At 41.3% G+C, this 14,106-nt stretch overlaps 1 protein-coding gene across 1 annotated transcript; it reads left to right on the forward strand.

Annotated features, from left to right (window-relative positions):
* The first annotated feature begins 8,967 nt into the window (after nucleotides 1–8,967).
* On the forward strand, nucleotides 8,968–10,725 carry LOC141053700 (microtubule-associated serine/threonine-protein kinase 3-like). The gene is made up of 3 exons (XM_073550737.1): nucleotides 8,968–9,063; nucleotides 9,420–9,505; nucleotides 10,491–10,725. Exons 1-3 carry the CDS (start codon nucleotides 8,968–8,970, stop codon nucleotides 10,723–10,725), a joined length of 417 nt encoding a protein of 138 aa, XP_073406838.1.
* The last annotated feature ends 3,381 nt before the right edge of the window (nucleotides 10,726–14,106 follow it).

The raw sequence follows: 14,106 nt of genomic DNA on the forward strand, positions 1-14,106 counted from the left end.
ATGCAAAAAATATATAATTTTTATTAGTCAAGATGAGCAGACAAAGATAAAAGGAGTTAAAAACATCAGTGGATATAACACCCTGCACAGCAGCCCTGATTCATATTGCACAGTGCCCAGCTATATGAGCCATAGAGATAAAGCAGCCACATGTATACCCACTGCACACATGTATACCCATCACTCTCACTTCTATACACAGAAGTATATGGGCTCAAACATCAGAATGTATACATGAACAAATGTCCAACATACTGTATGTATAATAAAGTGCATAAAGTCTTACAATAATTACCCGTTGGTGATAAGTGGTGATGGATGGCAGCAGCGTCTACAAGAGGCCAGCCCGCCCTCCCCTACGCACGTTTCGGATTACTCCTTTATCAGGGGGCGTGGTAAAGGTTGACCTAAGTGATGTTATAAAAGGAGGAGGCCGGAAATAATGTAATACCTAATAAGGGAAGAGGTGGTGCATTGCCATGGTGTCTAAGATGCCAGCATCCGGCACAGGAACCCCCAGCACCGGAAACACATTATCATGTGACCAGACGCCGGAGGCACCACGTGTCGGGGACCGACGCGATGAACCAAGAAGGCGTCGCATGTGCAGAGGAGGGGGAGCGGGAACAAGTGACGCGCTACCAGGGAGGTGAAATAGTGTATATGTACAAGGCATGGCAGCCCGCACCTAAACCACGGTGTCCCTGAGGTCTGGCGTGGGATGCACCGCCGACACAAGATATGCAGAAGGGCAACATAATACAATAGAAAGCAGAGTAATACAGAATAGTACAAATACATAAGAAGCAGCACCACCGCACATGCAGCAGTGCCAACAATCAAAAAACACCCTATATGTATCCCACAAGTTTTTATAATAGAAATAGACACATACCCTTCACTGCATAATATTTAAAGGGGAATGCCATATATATTTTTTGATAGATAATATAAAAAAAGATAAGAATTCATATTATATTCACAATTTTCAAGCAATATCAAAATTGATATACAATCATATCACAAAGAAAGATATAATAATATTATATTTAATTATTGCCCACAAAATATATAGAACAGCATTACCAAGATATGATTATATAAGAGACATTATCATACAGTCCTAATTATATATCATTGAAAAAAATAGAAAAATAAATAAAATAAAATAAACAAAATAAAGATATCCACAAGACATCCCCCCGACTCATCTTCAATCTTGTCAAAGGATCTTCTTCAAACATAGGTATAGGATGGACATAGAAAACAGTAGAAATTAGTCCATCTGTACAAGGTACCGCCACTATCCTGGACTCCGTCCAAAGATCTTCATAGATCCACAAAATATCATAAAAATACCTAATACATGAAAAACACACAATTAAAAATATAATAAAAACAATAAAAAATAGCAAGGATTAGATCCACCCAATGTCCACCTGGAACAGTAAGGTGGTCACAGGAATGGATCGAAACTCAAATTCTCGTTTAGTCCTTGTGGATATACCGTATTAAGCGTCCAGATCCAGCAAGTCTCAAGTTTACCCAATCTTTGAAACAGATTGCCACCACGAATTCCAATATTTAAGGCATCGATACCCCTCACCTGTAGCACCGTACTGTCACAGTCATGAAAGTTTTTAAAGTGACGGGGTAACGTTTTAAGAGTGGATGCATCCATGTGGCCAGCCACCGCCTGAATATCCAACACATACTCGCGCACGCGAACCTTGAATTGTCTAGTTGTTAAACCGACATAAATTAATCCACATGGACAGGTGGCGTAATAAATAACATATCTTGTAGCACAAGTAATGTATTTATTGATCTTAAAATTTTTAACGCCACCTGAATCGGAAAAAGAATCGCACTTTTCAATGTTGGGACAGGCAACTCAATGTCCACACGGAACACACCCACTCCTATGTGTGAAATTATCCAAAAATGTACCCTTTCTCTCACTTGTATAATGACTATGGGTGAGGTGATTGCGCAGATTCTTAGCACGCCTAAATGTAATGACTGGTATATCCAGAATAAATTTGCCAATTATTGGGTCAATTTTCAATATAGGACATGCTTTAGACAAAGCCTGCCTTACCTGCCTAGAATGGGAATGATAATTTGCAATGAAGCGTAACTTCCAGTTCCCTCCATCTTCCTAGCTGATTCCCTATTGTACAGTAGGCCATTTTGGGAAGAATAATTAGCCCTGTTACAGGCTCTTCTGAGTAGATGCCGACTATAGCCACGTTCCAAGAATCTCATTTTTAGCTCCTCTGCTCTTCTCTCAAAATCCTCATTAATAGAGCAAATCCGACAAAGTTGGAGGAACTGACCAATGGGAACAGATCTGACCATGTGATCAGGATGACATAGCAAAGCGTGTAACAACATATTAGTAGAAGTCATCTTCCTAAAAATATCAGTCTGCCCCAGACCATCAGTATCCTTTTAAACAATGACATAGAGGAACTCAATCTTATCAGCATCGCATGTGAATGTTTAACGTATATTTTGGTTGTTGCCTTTCAGGCGACCAATAAACTCCTGTAGTTGCAGAGTAGTACAGAGTAGTACCCTGCCAGACCAAAAATATATCGTGGATGTAGACAGAGAGGGCAAAATGGAGGAAATATACACTCCCTGATCGCCTCCCTCCACATGACCAGGGGGACGCGGCTTCTTAGATGGTACAGAAGATTTGGCGTGCGCTGGGCAGACCCTGAAAACATGACCAGTTTGCCCATAGCTAAAACATGCCCCCACACCACAACGAACTGGAGGAAACACCGCTGGGGAACCACCTCTTCCCACCTGCCTGGGCTCATCTTCCTGCACCAGTGTGTCCTCCTCCCTAGCTAGGACTACATTGGGCATTCCGCCAAAGCCACAAAAAACTCATCTACCGACCGTAGAGATGGTGAATCGGCCGGCAAGGAGAAGGCCCAGGATTGGGGATCACCCTCAAGGAGAGCTATTGTGAATCCCATCTGCTGTTCCTCACTCCCTAATTAGCGAGTGTGGAGCCTGAAGTGTAGCTTGTAGGCCTCTTTAAAAAACAAAAAATTCTCTCTCCCTCCAGAAAACCTGTCTGGGAGACGTAACTTGGGCTCTGGTTGAGCCTGCATCTGAGCTGAAGCCCCGTACCCCACCAACTGCTGTAGCTGCTGCTCCACCACACCACGCAGCACCCCACGCTCCTCAGTGAGGGTCTGCAGCAATTGGAGACAGGTCTGCATTAGGGCCATGGCTCACCAGAAAAAATGGGACGGTTGGTAATAATGTCACAGGACAGGAGGGAAAAGGCAGGAGACATGGAACCTGGGCCCCTGAACTGTCCCTCAGGCTTAGGGGGTGCCCTGACTTTCCTTAACTTGGGGGTACACTTAATGGTAGTGAGGCCCAATTCTCTGACCAGTCCCTATCCCCTGTTTAGCCATGAGCTCAACCCCAACCCCCTCCCCTGGAGGTGAGACAGGGAATAAAGTAAATTGCACCAAATAACACAAGGGAAAATAAAACAGATACCACGGGGTTAAAGCAACTATAAACCCAAACTTAGCTTTATCTCCTGCCAATGCTCCAAGCAGCAGAGAAAGGCACCCGATCAGCATCCAGCAGCAACTCCACTGCTCCAGATAAGCTGAACCCCTTCTCCACCAGGTAGGGCCAGACTTCACCAAGGTTCGTTAGCAAATGACCAGTATTACCAACAGGGAGCTGCAGCAGCTGATGATCTTTTATAGGAAGTAGGAGGGAGGTCACCACCTGCTGGCTAATTGAACATGTAGTAACACCAGCGGCCACCAGGAGAAAACCAGCAGCAGAGCAACTACAGTTGTAGTAACACCAGCAGCCACTGGGAAAAAACCCATATTAACCCCCAGGGCCTGAAAGGAAAAAGGTTTATATAAGAGAGTCCAGACTCTGACACAGATCCAAAAATGGATTGTGACAAGTAAGCTCGGTTCTGCTCCCATACCGCTGTAGTAAGCTCGGTTCTGCTCCCATATCTCTGGAGTAAGCTCTTTTCTGAGCCAATATCTCTGTAGTAAGCTCCATTCTGCTCCCATATCTATGGAGTATTCTCCGTTCTGATCCATATCAATATCTGTGTAGTAAGTTCAGTTCTTCTCCCATATGTCTGTAGTAAGCTCGGTTCTGCTCCCATATCTCTGGAGTATGCTCAGTTCTGTTTCCATATCTCTGTAGTAAGCTTGATTCTGTACCCATATATCTGGAGTAAGCGCTGCTCTGCTCCCATATTTCTGTAGTAAGCTCTGTTCTGCTCCCATATATCTGGATTAAGCTCTGTTCTGCTCCCATATCTCTGGAGTATGCTCAGTTCTGCTCCCATATCTCTGTAGTAAGCTTGATTCTGCTCCCATATATCTGGAGTAAGTGCTGCTCTGCTCCCATATTTCTGTAGTAAGCTCTGTTCTGTTCCCATATCTCAGGAGTATTCTCCGTTCTGATCCATATCCACATCTGTGTAGTAAGCTCAGTTCTTCTCCCATATGTCTGTAGTAAGCTCTGTTCTGCTCCCATATCTCTGGAGTAAGCTCCATTCTGCTCCCATATCTCTGGAGTAAGCTTGCTTCTGCTTCCATATCTCTGGAGTACGCTTGGTTCTGCTCCCATATCTATGCAGCTTTCCCATATCTACATACCAGCCTATTTTTAAAGCCTGTTATCTCTGCTGCTTTAAAGGTACTGTCACACTTAGCGATGTACCAGCGATCCCGACCAGCGATATGACGCGATCAGGATCGCTGGTACATCGCTAAGTGGTCGCTAGTGAGCTGCCACATAGGCAGATCTCACTAGCGACATCGCTGGGGACGGGGATCGCTACTTACCTGTCACACCAGGCGATCCTGCGTCCTCCCGCCCGGCTCCACGCGTCGCTCGTCCTCACAGCAGGAAGCGCCACAGGAAGCTGACGACGAGAAACAGTCCTGAACGTTCTCGCGCGATCAGCGATAAGCAGCGGGGGAGCAGTCGTAGGTAAGTATCACACACAGAGATATCGCTAGCAATATCGCTATAACGTCACTAGTTATAGCGATATTGCTAGCGATATCTCTTAGTGTGACATGCCCTTAATACAATGGCCAGAGATAGGGAGGGAAAAGGAGGGCCACTGCAACTCGAGGGCCACTGCCTTGTGATTGCTCGCCAGGCCGAAAAGTGCCAGCCAGCCCCTGTCTGTGTTAGAGTAGTTGGTGAGTTCTTGATGTCGCAGATTTTCTGCTGCATTTTTCCACCTATTTTTGTATTTTTTTGACTGCGTTTTTTTGTTTCTTTGCTATGTTATGTGTTGAATAAATCTGTTTTAATTTTGATACTTCCTGGTACTCGGCTTTAACAAAGCTTTATTGATAGAGTCATGTGTGGATTTTATGCATTTTGTGTTTTTTACCTGCGTATTTTCCTCATCTAATGCAATTTTATGGATAAAATCTGCATATAAATCTCAGCGTAAAAATCATAGTGGGCATGAGATTTCTATAAATCCCACCCACTTTGTGGGGACTGTAAGAAAATGCGCTTTCTATGCAGTGAAAATATTCAATGTGAGAACTTAACGATATATTGCAATATTATTATTATGAAATCTGGTTCTTCCCTCCATGCCTGAGTTTGAAACTGATGCTAATCCTATGGTGTTGCCACAATAATTATTGCTAGGCAAATTCCTTTTATGGTGAGATGTCCATTTAAGATTCCATCACCAGATTCCATTATGACATCACTGATGTCAAGTTAACATTCCACCCCAAGATTCCATTATGACATCATAATGCACCGCCATTACTTAACCAAGTGCTTACTGCCCAGGTGTCATTATTGTCAGTGATTGGCTGCGAAGCTGGTGATATACTGACTGCGCTTGGATTTGCTTGAAATGTCTGACATTTCTTCAGATAAACTTGAGGAGTTGGCACTACTCCAGGGGATTCTTACCATCTATGCCCCTGACAATGTGCAACCAATACCCGATGGCGTCCTCAGCTTCACTTACCGGCTGGTTATGGAGCTAGTGAGAGACTGCCTGACCAAACACCAACAAGGTCGTATAAGCTCAGAATATCTTGAGCATTTACAGATGAACGTCAGGACATTAGTACAACAGGTAACAGACAATCTGGGCAAAGCATATAAAGAAATAATGGATAATATTCATAAAATACAAGCTGGGGAGGGCGGCAGTGATAGCGTGGGCCTGCGTGCTCTACAATGCCAGGGCTGAATTTTACTCCCAGTCTACCCTGGTCACAATATGAAGAAAAAGTAAATGTTTTCACATGTAAAGAATATTTATCATCCAAAACCTGGTTAAAATAAATTTTTTTGGGAAAGACGGATATAAAAGCCTGATAAGAAGAGCAATGCCATGGTTTTCCCTCTTTCCCTGATTCTGGTTCTGATGCTCAACCCATAATCTTGCCACGTTAATTGTTACTAGAATATTGCTAGGCAACTTCCCTTTATGATGAGATGCCCCTTTAACCCCTTCACCACCTTTCGATTTTTCATTTTATGTGCTTTCATTTTTTTGCTCCCCTTCTTCTCAGAGCCAGAACATTTTTTACCATCAATATAGCCTATGAGGGCTTGTTTATTGCAGGCTGAGTTGCAGTTTTAAATGACACCATAGATTACATATATTGTACTTGAAAACGGGGAAAAAATTTCAAGTGCTGTGAAATTGCAAAACAGTGCAATTCCACAAATTTTTTTAATTTAAAATGTTTACTAAATGCTAAAACTGACCTGGTAATATGATTCTACAGGACAGTACGAGAATGCAGATACCAAACATGTATAGGTTCTATTTTTAATTAAGTGGTGGGAAAAGCATCTGAACACCGGCCATGAGTCGGTGTTCATAAAAGAAGATCAATGGACAGGCACACTGGTCTTATGCAGACCCCCGACTTTTATGATAACCGATCGCAACCCCAGAATCATGTGACAAGGGCGCTGATGAGCGAGACTTGTGACACGGTTTCGGTTAGCACGTCTGATATGCAGTTGTCAGTGATTGACAGCAGCATTTAAGTGGTTGACAGCCAAAATCCATCTGCATCTATTTGCAGGACATGACAGCTGATCACACCATCAACTGTCATGTGCGGGTAGACATGCGGGCTCTGGTGCTGCTTAAAAAAAGACAGGGACACAACCTTGGATGTAACTATACTTTCAAAGTTGTAACTGGGTTAAGATTCCATCCCCGATTCCATGATGACATCACTGATGGCATGTTAACATTCCACCACAAGATTCCATTATGACATCATAGTGCACCACCACTACCTACCCAAGTGCTTACTGCCCAGGTGTCATTGTTGTCAGTGATTGGCTATGAAGCTGGTGATATACTGACTGCACTTGGATTTTTTTGAAATGTCTGGAATTTCTTCAGATAAACTTGAGGTGTTGGCACACTCCAGGGGATTCTTGCCATCTATGCCCCTGCCCATGTGCTACCAGTACCCGATGGCGTCCTCAGCTTCACTTACCGGCTGGTTGTGAAGCTAGTGAGAGACTGTCTGAACAAACACCAACAAGGTCGTATTAGCTCAGAATATCTTGAGCATTTACAGATGAACATCAGGACATTAGTACAACAGGTAACAGACAATCTGGGCAAAGCATATAACAATAATAATGAATGATATTCACAGCACATGAAACAATAATGAATAATATTTATAAAATACAAGTTTCTTTACATGAAATATATATTTTGGCCAAGAGCAATATAATTTATAACTTATAAGAAATATCCATATATGTATTAATTGTAGCTGTAGATTGCAGGAGTAAAATGGTGACATAAATAGCGTCCTATATTCTCTACTTTCTCTCATGATTTTCCTTTTTTGTTTATTTCCATTTTTATAGGCTGAAGAAAAATCCCAATGTGGAGATCTGGCCTTTTTTAAACAATTGGCCCAACATTTCCTGTATGTACTAGAGTTTATTGCCCGCCCACTGAAGCATTTGGTAAGAATCCGTCATCTTCTATATCTCAGGTGTTTGTTGTCTGATCTTCTCCAGATTACTAGTCATATAGCAGATTGTCATATTTCTCATTATAGATGCCCCCTGTCCGCTCCAGGCAGATACAGGATCTTTTATGGCAGCCTGTCTCTGCTCCATCCTCTGTGGTGACAGTCTGTACTGTGCTCAGTGGTGCGGACCTTTCAAAACACATCGGTCTCGCTTTATCTTCACAATCTTCCTTCTTGTAAATGCTGCAGTTCTGGTAATAGATGTTATTGGAGAACTGTTGTATATACAAGTCCCTTATATATTAATGTGGATTTACTGGGCAGAGCGGCCGTGTATATTCCCCGCAATTATGTTAATCCAGGTTTAGTCCGTTCTGTCTTTTGTGTACTGTAATTTAGTATTTGTGAGTTGTTATATTAATTGCACATATTATATCCATCAGGAAACACCGGCCGGTGACTCCAAAGAGGGGCAACACCGAAATATCGCTGACCCCAATACCAGTGAGCCAGGGCTAAAAAGTGATCTGATTGAAGGTAAGCTGATCATCTCGCATTCCTACAAACATTAATATTATGGAGACACCAGAGAATATATAAATTTACTCTTCATCCTCTGTATGAGGCCGGTGACGGCTCCTGAACCTCCTGTAGACTGTAATGGAGAGGGCTCATGCAATTCTGAAAACACCTCTGGCTCTCTCTTCTGGGATCTTCTCAGCCCCAAAATGCACAGAGGACCTCACAGGGTCCTCATCCAAGTCACTGTCAGATCCCGAACAATCACACATTTATGGCAGAGTATATCTATCTATGGATGTGCCATAAGTATATACAGTATGTGCAGAATATCCATATAACTAGTATTATACCATTTACTTGTCTTTCCTTCCTTATATCAATGTGTTATATATTAAGTTCTGATATCATCTAATACATGATGTCTCATTATTTTATCATTATATTAGAGACAACTGAGCCGGCAACTGCTGACGGTGGAATATCTGAGACACCAGAGATCCCCGAATCTGCCAGTGTAAGTATCAGAGAAAACATCTGTATATCATCAGATAACAGGGTATGAATTACACATCACATGTTACACCCCAGAGTACAGTGGGTTAACTCTATTCTTAATGTAGATTTGACCTATTATTATTATTCCTGTCTCCTCTGTGTGATGTCCCTTACCATCCCCTCCAGTACAATGATACATGTGTATGGAGGATATCCCTATAATATAATAGTGTCTGGGGAGCGTCCTGCTGGTATCATGTCCTCTACATCTGCTGCAGTGTAATCAGTGGGGACATAATGTAGAGAAGTTCCTGCATCTGCAGCTTTTATCTTCCTGCAACTTATATGTCTTATTGTCATTTCTTATTCTTCTAGGCCGTGATCAGATCATTGACCCCTATGAGAAAACCAAGTATGAGCGACTATACCCAGATCAAAGAGATTGGCAGAGGATCTTTAGGGTGAGCGTTATGTATAATCTTCATTTTTCCCAAACTCCTTATGATGATGCCTCAGTCAATATGTCCTGCCTTACGGAAATTCCTGTATATGAGTCCACATCTAAATGTTACTGTATTCCAAGATGTGTAACATTTTTATTTTTCTATCCCATAAAGCTTTGTAAGGACTTGTTTTTGGTGCGTCGAGCTGTTGTTATCGGTACCACTTTGCACTAGATCTAATCTACATCTAGTCATCTACTCCACATCTATTTGTCATGATTCAGCTCAGTTATGATGTGATATGTATGAAAACCTCCCATAAGGACTCATACTCACTTGCGAGAGACTCGCACGATTCTCGATACTCGCACTGGGACCAGAGCGTGCGGCTACATGTATCTCTATGCAGCCGCACGCTCCAGTCCCAGTGCCGGCGGCAGTGCCGAGTTTTCATGCGAGAGACTAGCACGAGAATTGTGCGAGTCTCTCGTAAGTGAGTATGAGCCCTAAGTGATCATTTATGCTGAGTAATTTTGTGTATTTCCAGACATTGGTTTCTAGTGACGGCCATACATCTAGTATTAACTATTAGTGATGAGCGAGTATACTTGTTACTCGTGATTTCCGAGCATGCTCGGGTGTTCTCTGAGTATTTTGGCATGCTCGGAGATTTAGTTTGTGTCGCCGTAGCTGCATGATTTGCGGCTCCTAGACAGCCTGAATACATGTGGGGATTTCCTAACAAACAGGCATTCCTCCTCACGTGTATTCAGGCTGTCTAGCAGTCGCAAATCATGCAGCTGCGGTGACACAAACTAAATCTCCGAGCACGCCAAAATACTCAGAGAACACCCGAGCATGCTCGGAAAACTCAAGTAACGAGCATACTCGCTCATCACTATTAATCACTATTAACTATTAGGACAGAAGATCATTTGACATACAGTATAGACAGACTGTTAGTAAGAATTCTGTATAAATTATGGATTTTTCTCCTCTACAGGGCCGTCTACTTAGTGCGTCATAAAGACACAAACAAGGTATTCGCCATGAAGAAACAAGCAAGGGGTATCCTGGAGGATCCAGAGTATCTTGAAATGGCCTATCTGGAAAGGGACATCGCAATATTCGCTGATTGTCCCTTTGTTGTCTCCACGTTTTGTTCCTTCCCAGGTAAACAACATCTGTGTATGGTCATGGACTTTGAAGCAGGTAAGACATATCCATTGTATCTATAATCAGCCCATTTCTGCTTAAACATATAAAGCTACCAATGTATTTATATTTCATTAATCTACATGCTCAGAAGAACAGTTTAGGAAGGTTACATCTTTCTGACAGATAATAATTTTCATTGCTTCTTATTGCATTTTTTTCTGATGTTGGGGCAACAAAAACACTGCAATTCCATCTGAGTTTATTTGTTTTTTTATTATTTATTTTGAATGGAGAAAAAGTGATGTTTATATAAAATTTTCTTTCCCCAAATATTTTTGTTATTTTATTTTTTAGTCTCCATAAGGGACCTGAACTTGTGATTATATAATCGTAATTACTATGTACTGCAGTATGGGCATTGCAGAATATGGTGAAAATCTTGGTCCACTATGAAGCCAAGCTACACACTGACCTTCACAGAAGTACCATAGTGGCAAGGATAGTAGTCTTCCGTAGACACTCAGCAGCCATAGCAAACCACTGACATGGAATGGGAGCGATGAGAGCTTAGAGCAGCTCGCCTCCAGGTCACCTGCTGTAAATGCCGCTGTCAGAGATTGACAGTGCAATGTAAGAGTTTACCAGCAGGGGCAGATCTCAGCTCTCTTTTTGTATAGGATTACTCTGCAGTATACAGTATACGCTCTACATCACACAGTGTATCTCTATGATTGACTCCCTGCCCCAATGTCTCAGCTTATTTCTCATTCACACTCATCATGTATAATTTACATTGTAACAAACCCTCACCTGTCGTATTTGCTTTCTGCTCTAGGAGGAGACTGTGACAGTTTCTTAAAGTTATATGGTCGTTTACCCCTCGACTTGGCCCGCAGGTACCTTGCAGAAACGGTTGTTGCTGTGGAATATCTGCACAGCTATGGTGTGGTTCATCGAGACATGAAGCCTGGAAAGTAAGTGAGCGCTGCAGTATAATAAAGGGAGACAGTTATAGTTTGGTACACTGTCTATGGGTTATTACTTAGGGCTGACAATATCTTTTCTTTTACAGCCTCATGATATCATCAACTGGACATATCAAAGTCACCGATTTTGGGATTTCAAAACTCGGACTAATGAGACCAACATCAGACATTTACAAGGCTCAAAGTATCGACATCACCAGAGAGTTTCCTGCTGATGGGGTTAGCTATACATAAAAAACTTATTCTTTACAGATCTGATCTATTTCTGCTTCTCTGATATTTTCTCACATAGAAAACTTTTCCACTGATATTATTTGTCACAGTTATTTTCATTGATCATCTTCTCATTGTTCTGTTGGTTTTCAGATGACTGGCACCTTGCATTATATAGCCCCAGAAGTCATCTTAGGGGAGGGCTACGGAAGGCCTATTGACTGGTGGTCACTAGGGATCATCATGTATGAATTTCTTACCGGCGATGTGCCATTTAAAGGAAGATACAAAAGTGATATTTTCAACAGTATCACCACGGGTAAGTAAAATATTCTGAATGCTGTGTGATGCCATAGTAATTTGGTTCAGTTGCTATGTTCATTCTTTGATTTAGTTACTTGTTGCTTTTGATGAGTTTTTTTAAATGATAGTAAATGTAGAGACCTTCTTTTCTGTAATATTTACTTTTTATATAACAGATGACATCACTTTGAAATTTCAAGAGTGTGCTCTTTATCCCAAAGCTCAAAGCATCATTACTCAGCTACTCATAAAAGATCCAACACATAGACTCGGGACAGGTAATATATATAGTAGTATTAATAATGACTTATAGCTCCTCTGTGACCTGACAAATAGATCATTTCCATGAGGATAAACACTGAGGTCTCTGCGTTATCTTCTTGTCCATTCCCCATTCTTCATGCCATGACTTACAGTATATTTTGGATCTGCTATATCTTCAGTTTAGATTAACTTAAAATGTATAGTCTTCCTAACATTGTCTGGATCACTTTTTTCTTGTCTTCCATTTCCAGGAGGAGCAAATGAAATCAAGAGTCATCCATTCCTGAGTGAGTTAGACTTTGAGAACCTTCAAAATATGCCAACGTTAAGGCCAGATATTACATCAGAGGAGGACACCCGCTACTTTCCCTGTAAGTAGAGTGAGACGTCATCTGGTTAAAGTTGCCGTTTGTCTTGTCTTTCATTTTATGTGACAATATGTTCCCATCATTATTAGTAATAACATGGTGACTGTCTGTGATTATATTAATAATCTCTGATAATACTTGTACTTTGTAGCTGGCATTGAGAGACCCAAATATATGGATTCAGATGAGGAGGTCAGTGATTGGCCAGAAAGTCTAAACTATGTATCATCTTCTCAAAGACTTTCTAAGGTAAGTATATGATCAGTAAATCCACAAAACTATAACTAAAATAGTATGAAAATACTATATATATATTTAATTTTACTCTGTGTATTTTAGCTATATGACCCCAATACCAGGATGATGAGAGATGAAGATCATGAGCCATCTCCAGATTGCTCTCTAGAGACCAGCACAAAAGACTCAAATGTGTGAGTAAATTATTACAGGGTATAGTACTGACATATCTTCAGAATATCAAATACAATACGCATATGACACAATACTAAATACAGAATCCACCATCCCATGATTGATCATCACTGTAGGGTTTGGCTTGTGATAACGCTGGTGATAACAGTTGATCATTATGACCAGCCTTTCATTTTCATTTCATTAAAGCCCTTTATTACTAGTTATTCTTCATTCTTGCTGACAGAAGGCAGTCCTGTGCAAGGTATATCCTTCATTTTGGCCAAGTGTCCTAATTGCCCATAAAAAAAGGAGTCTTTTTAATTTTCATTGCTTTCACTTGTAATTTATTTATTTTTCTTCTACTAAACAGGCAGAAAGAATCTTCTCCAACTGGAAATGATGGTGATAATCAGTGCTTCACTACTGAAAACAACAAGTCACCCTCTCCCATATTGCCAGGTATGTGCAGGTCTATAGGACATCTTGTTGTCGCCACTGATCATAAGGTGTAATGTAAATGTTACATGAGAACTCAGAAAATCACTGCTTTTTTGTGCCTTTAAAATAAACAACAATCCAACACGTTAATGTATAAAATTCTCACTCTTATGTGCTGCGCATAAAAGGTATAAGGGGCCATACAGTCTGGTGCCTGATACTGATCACGAATACTCAGCCCATGGCTCAATCAGGCCCCAAACTAACCTTATATATACCCTTAATGTGCCACAGATGTTTTAACCCCTTAACCCCCAAACCTTTGTTTAGATTTTGCGTTTTTGTGCTTTTGTTTTTCTTTCCCCTTCTTTCCAGAGCCATAAGTTTTTTATTTTTAGGTCAATATGGCCATGTGAGGGCTTATTTTTTGTGGGACGAGTTGTACTTTTGAACAATACCTTTGGTTTTACCATGT

This window comes from Dendrobates tinctorius, unplaced genomic scaffold (genome assembly GCF_039654945.1).
Source record: "Dendrobates tinctorius isolate UK_male_01 unplaced genomic scaffold, ASM3965494v1 ptg000167l, whole genome shotgun sequence".
In the NCBI taxonomy this organism is placed as follows: Eukaryota; Metazoa; Chordata; class Amphibia; order Anura; family Dendrobatidae; genus Dendrobates; species Dendrobates tinctorius.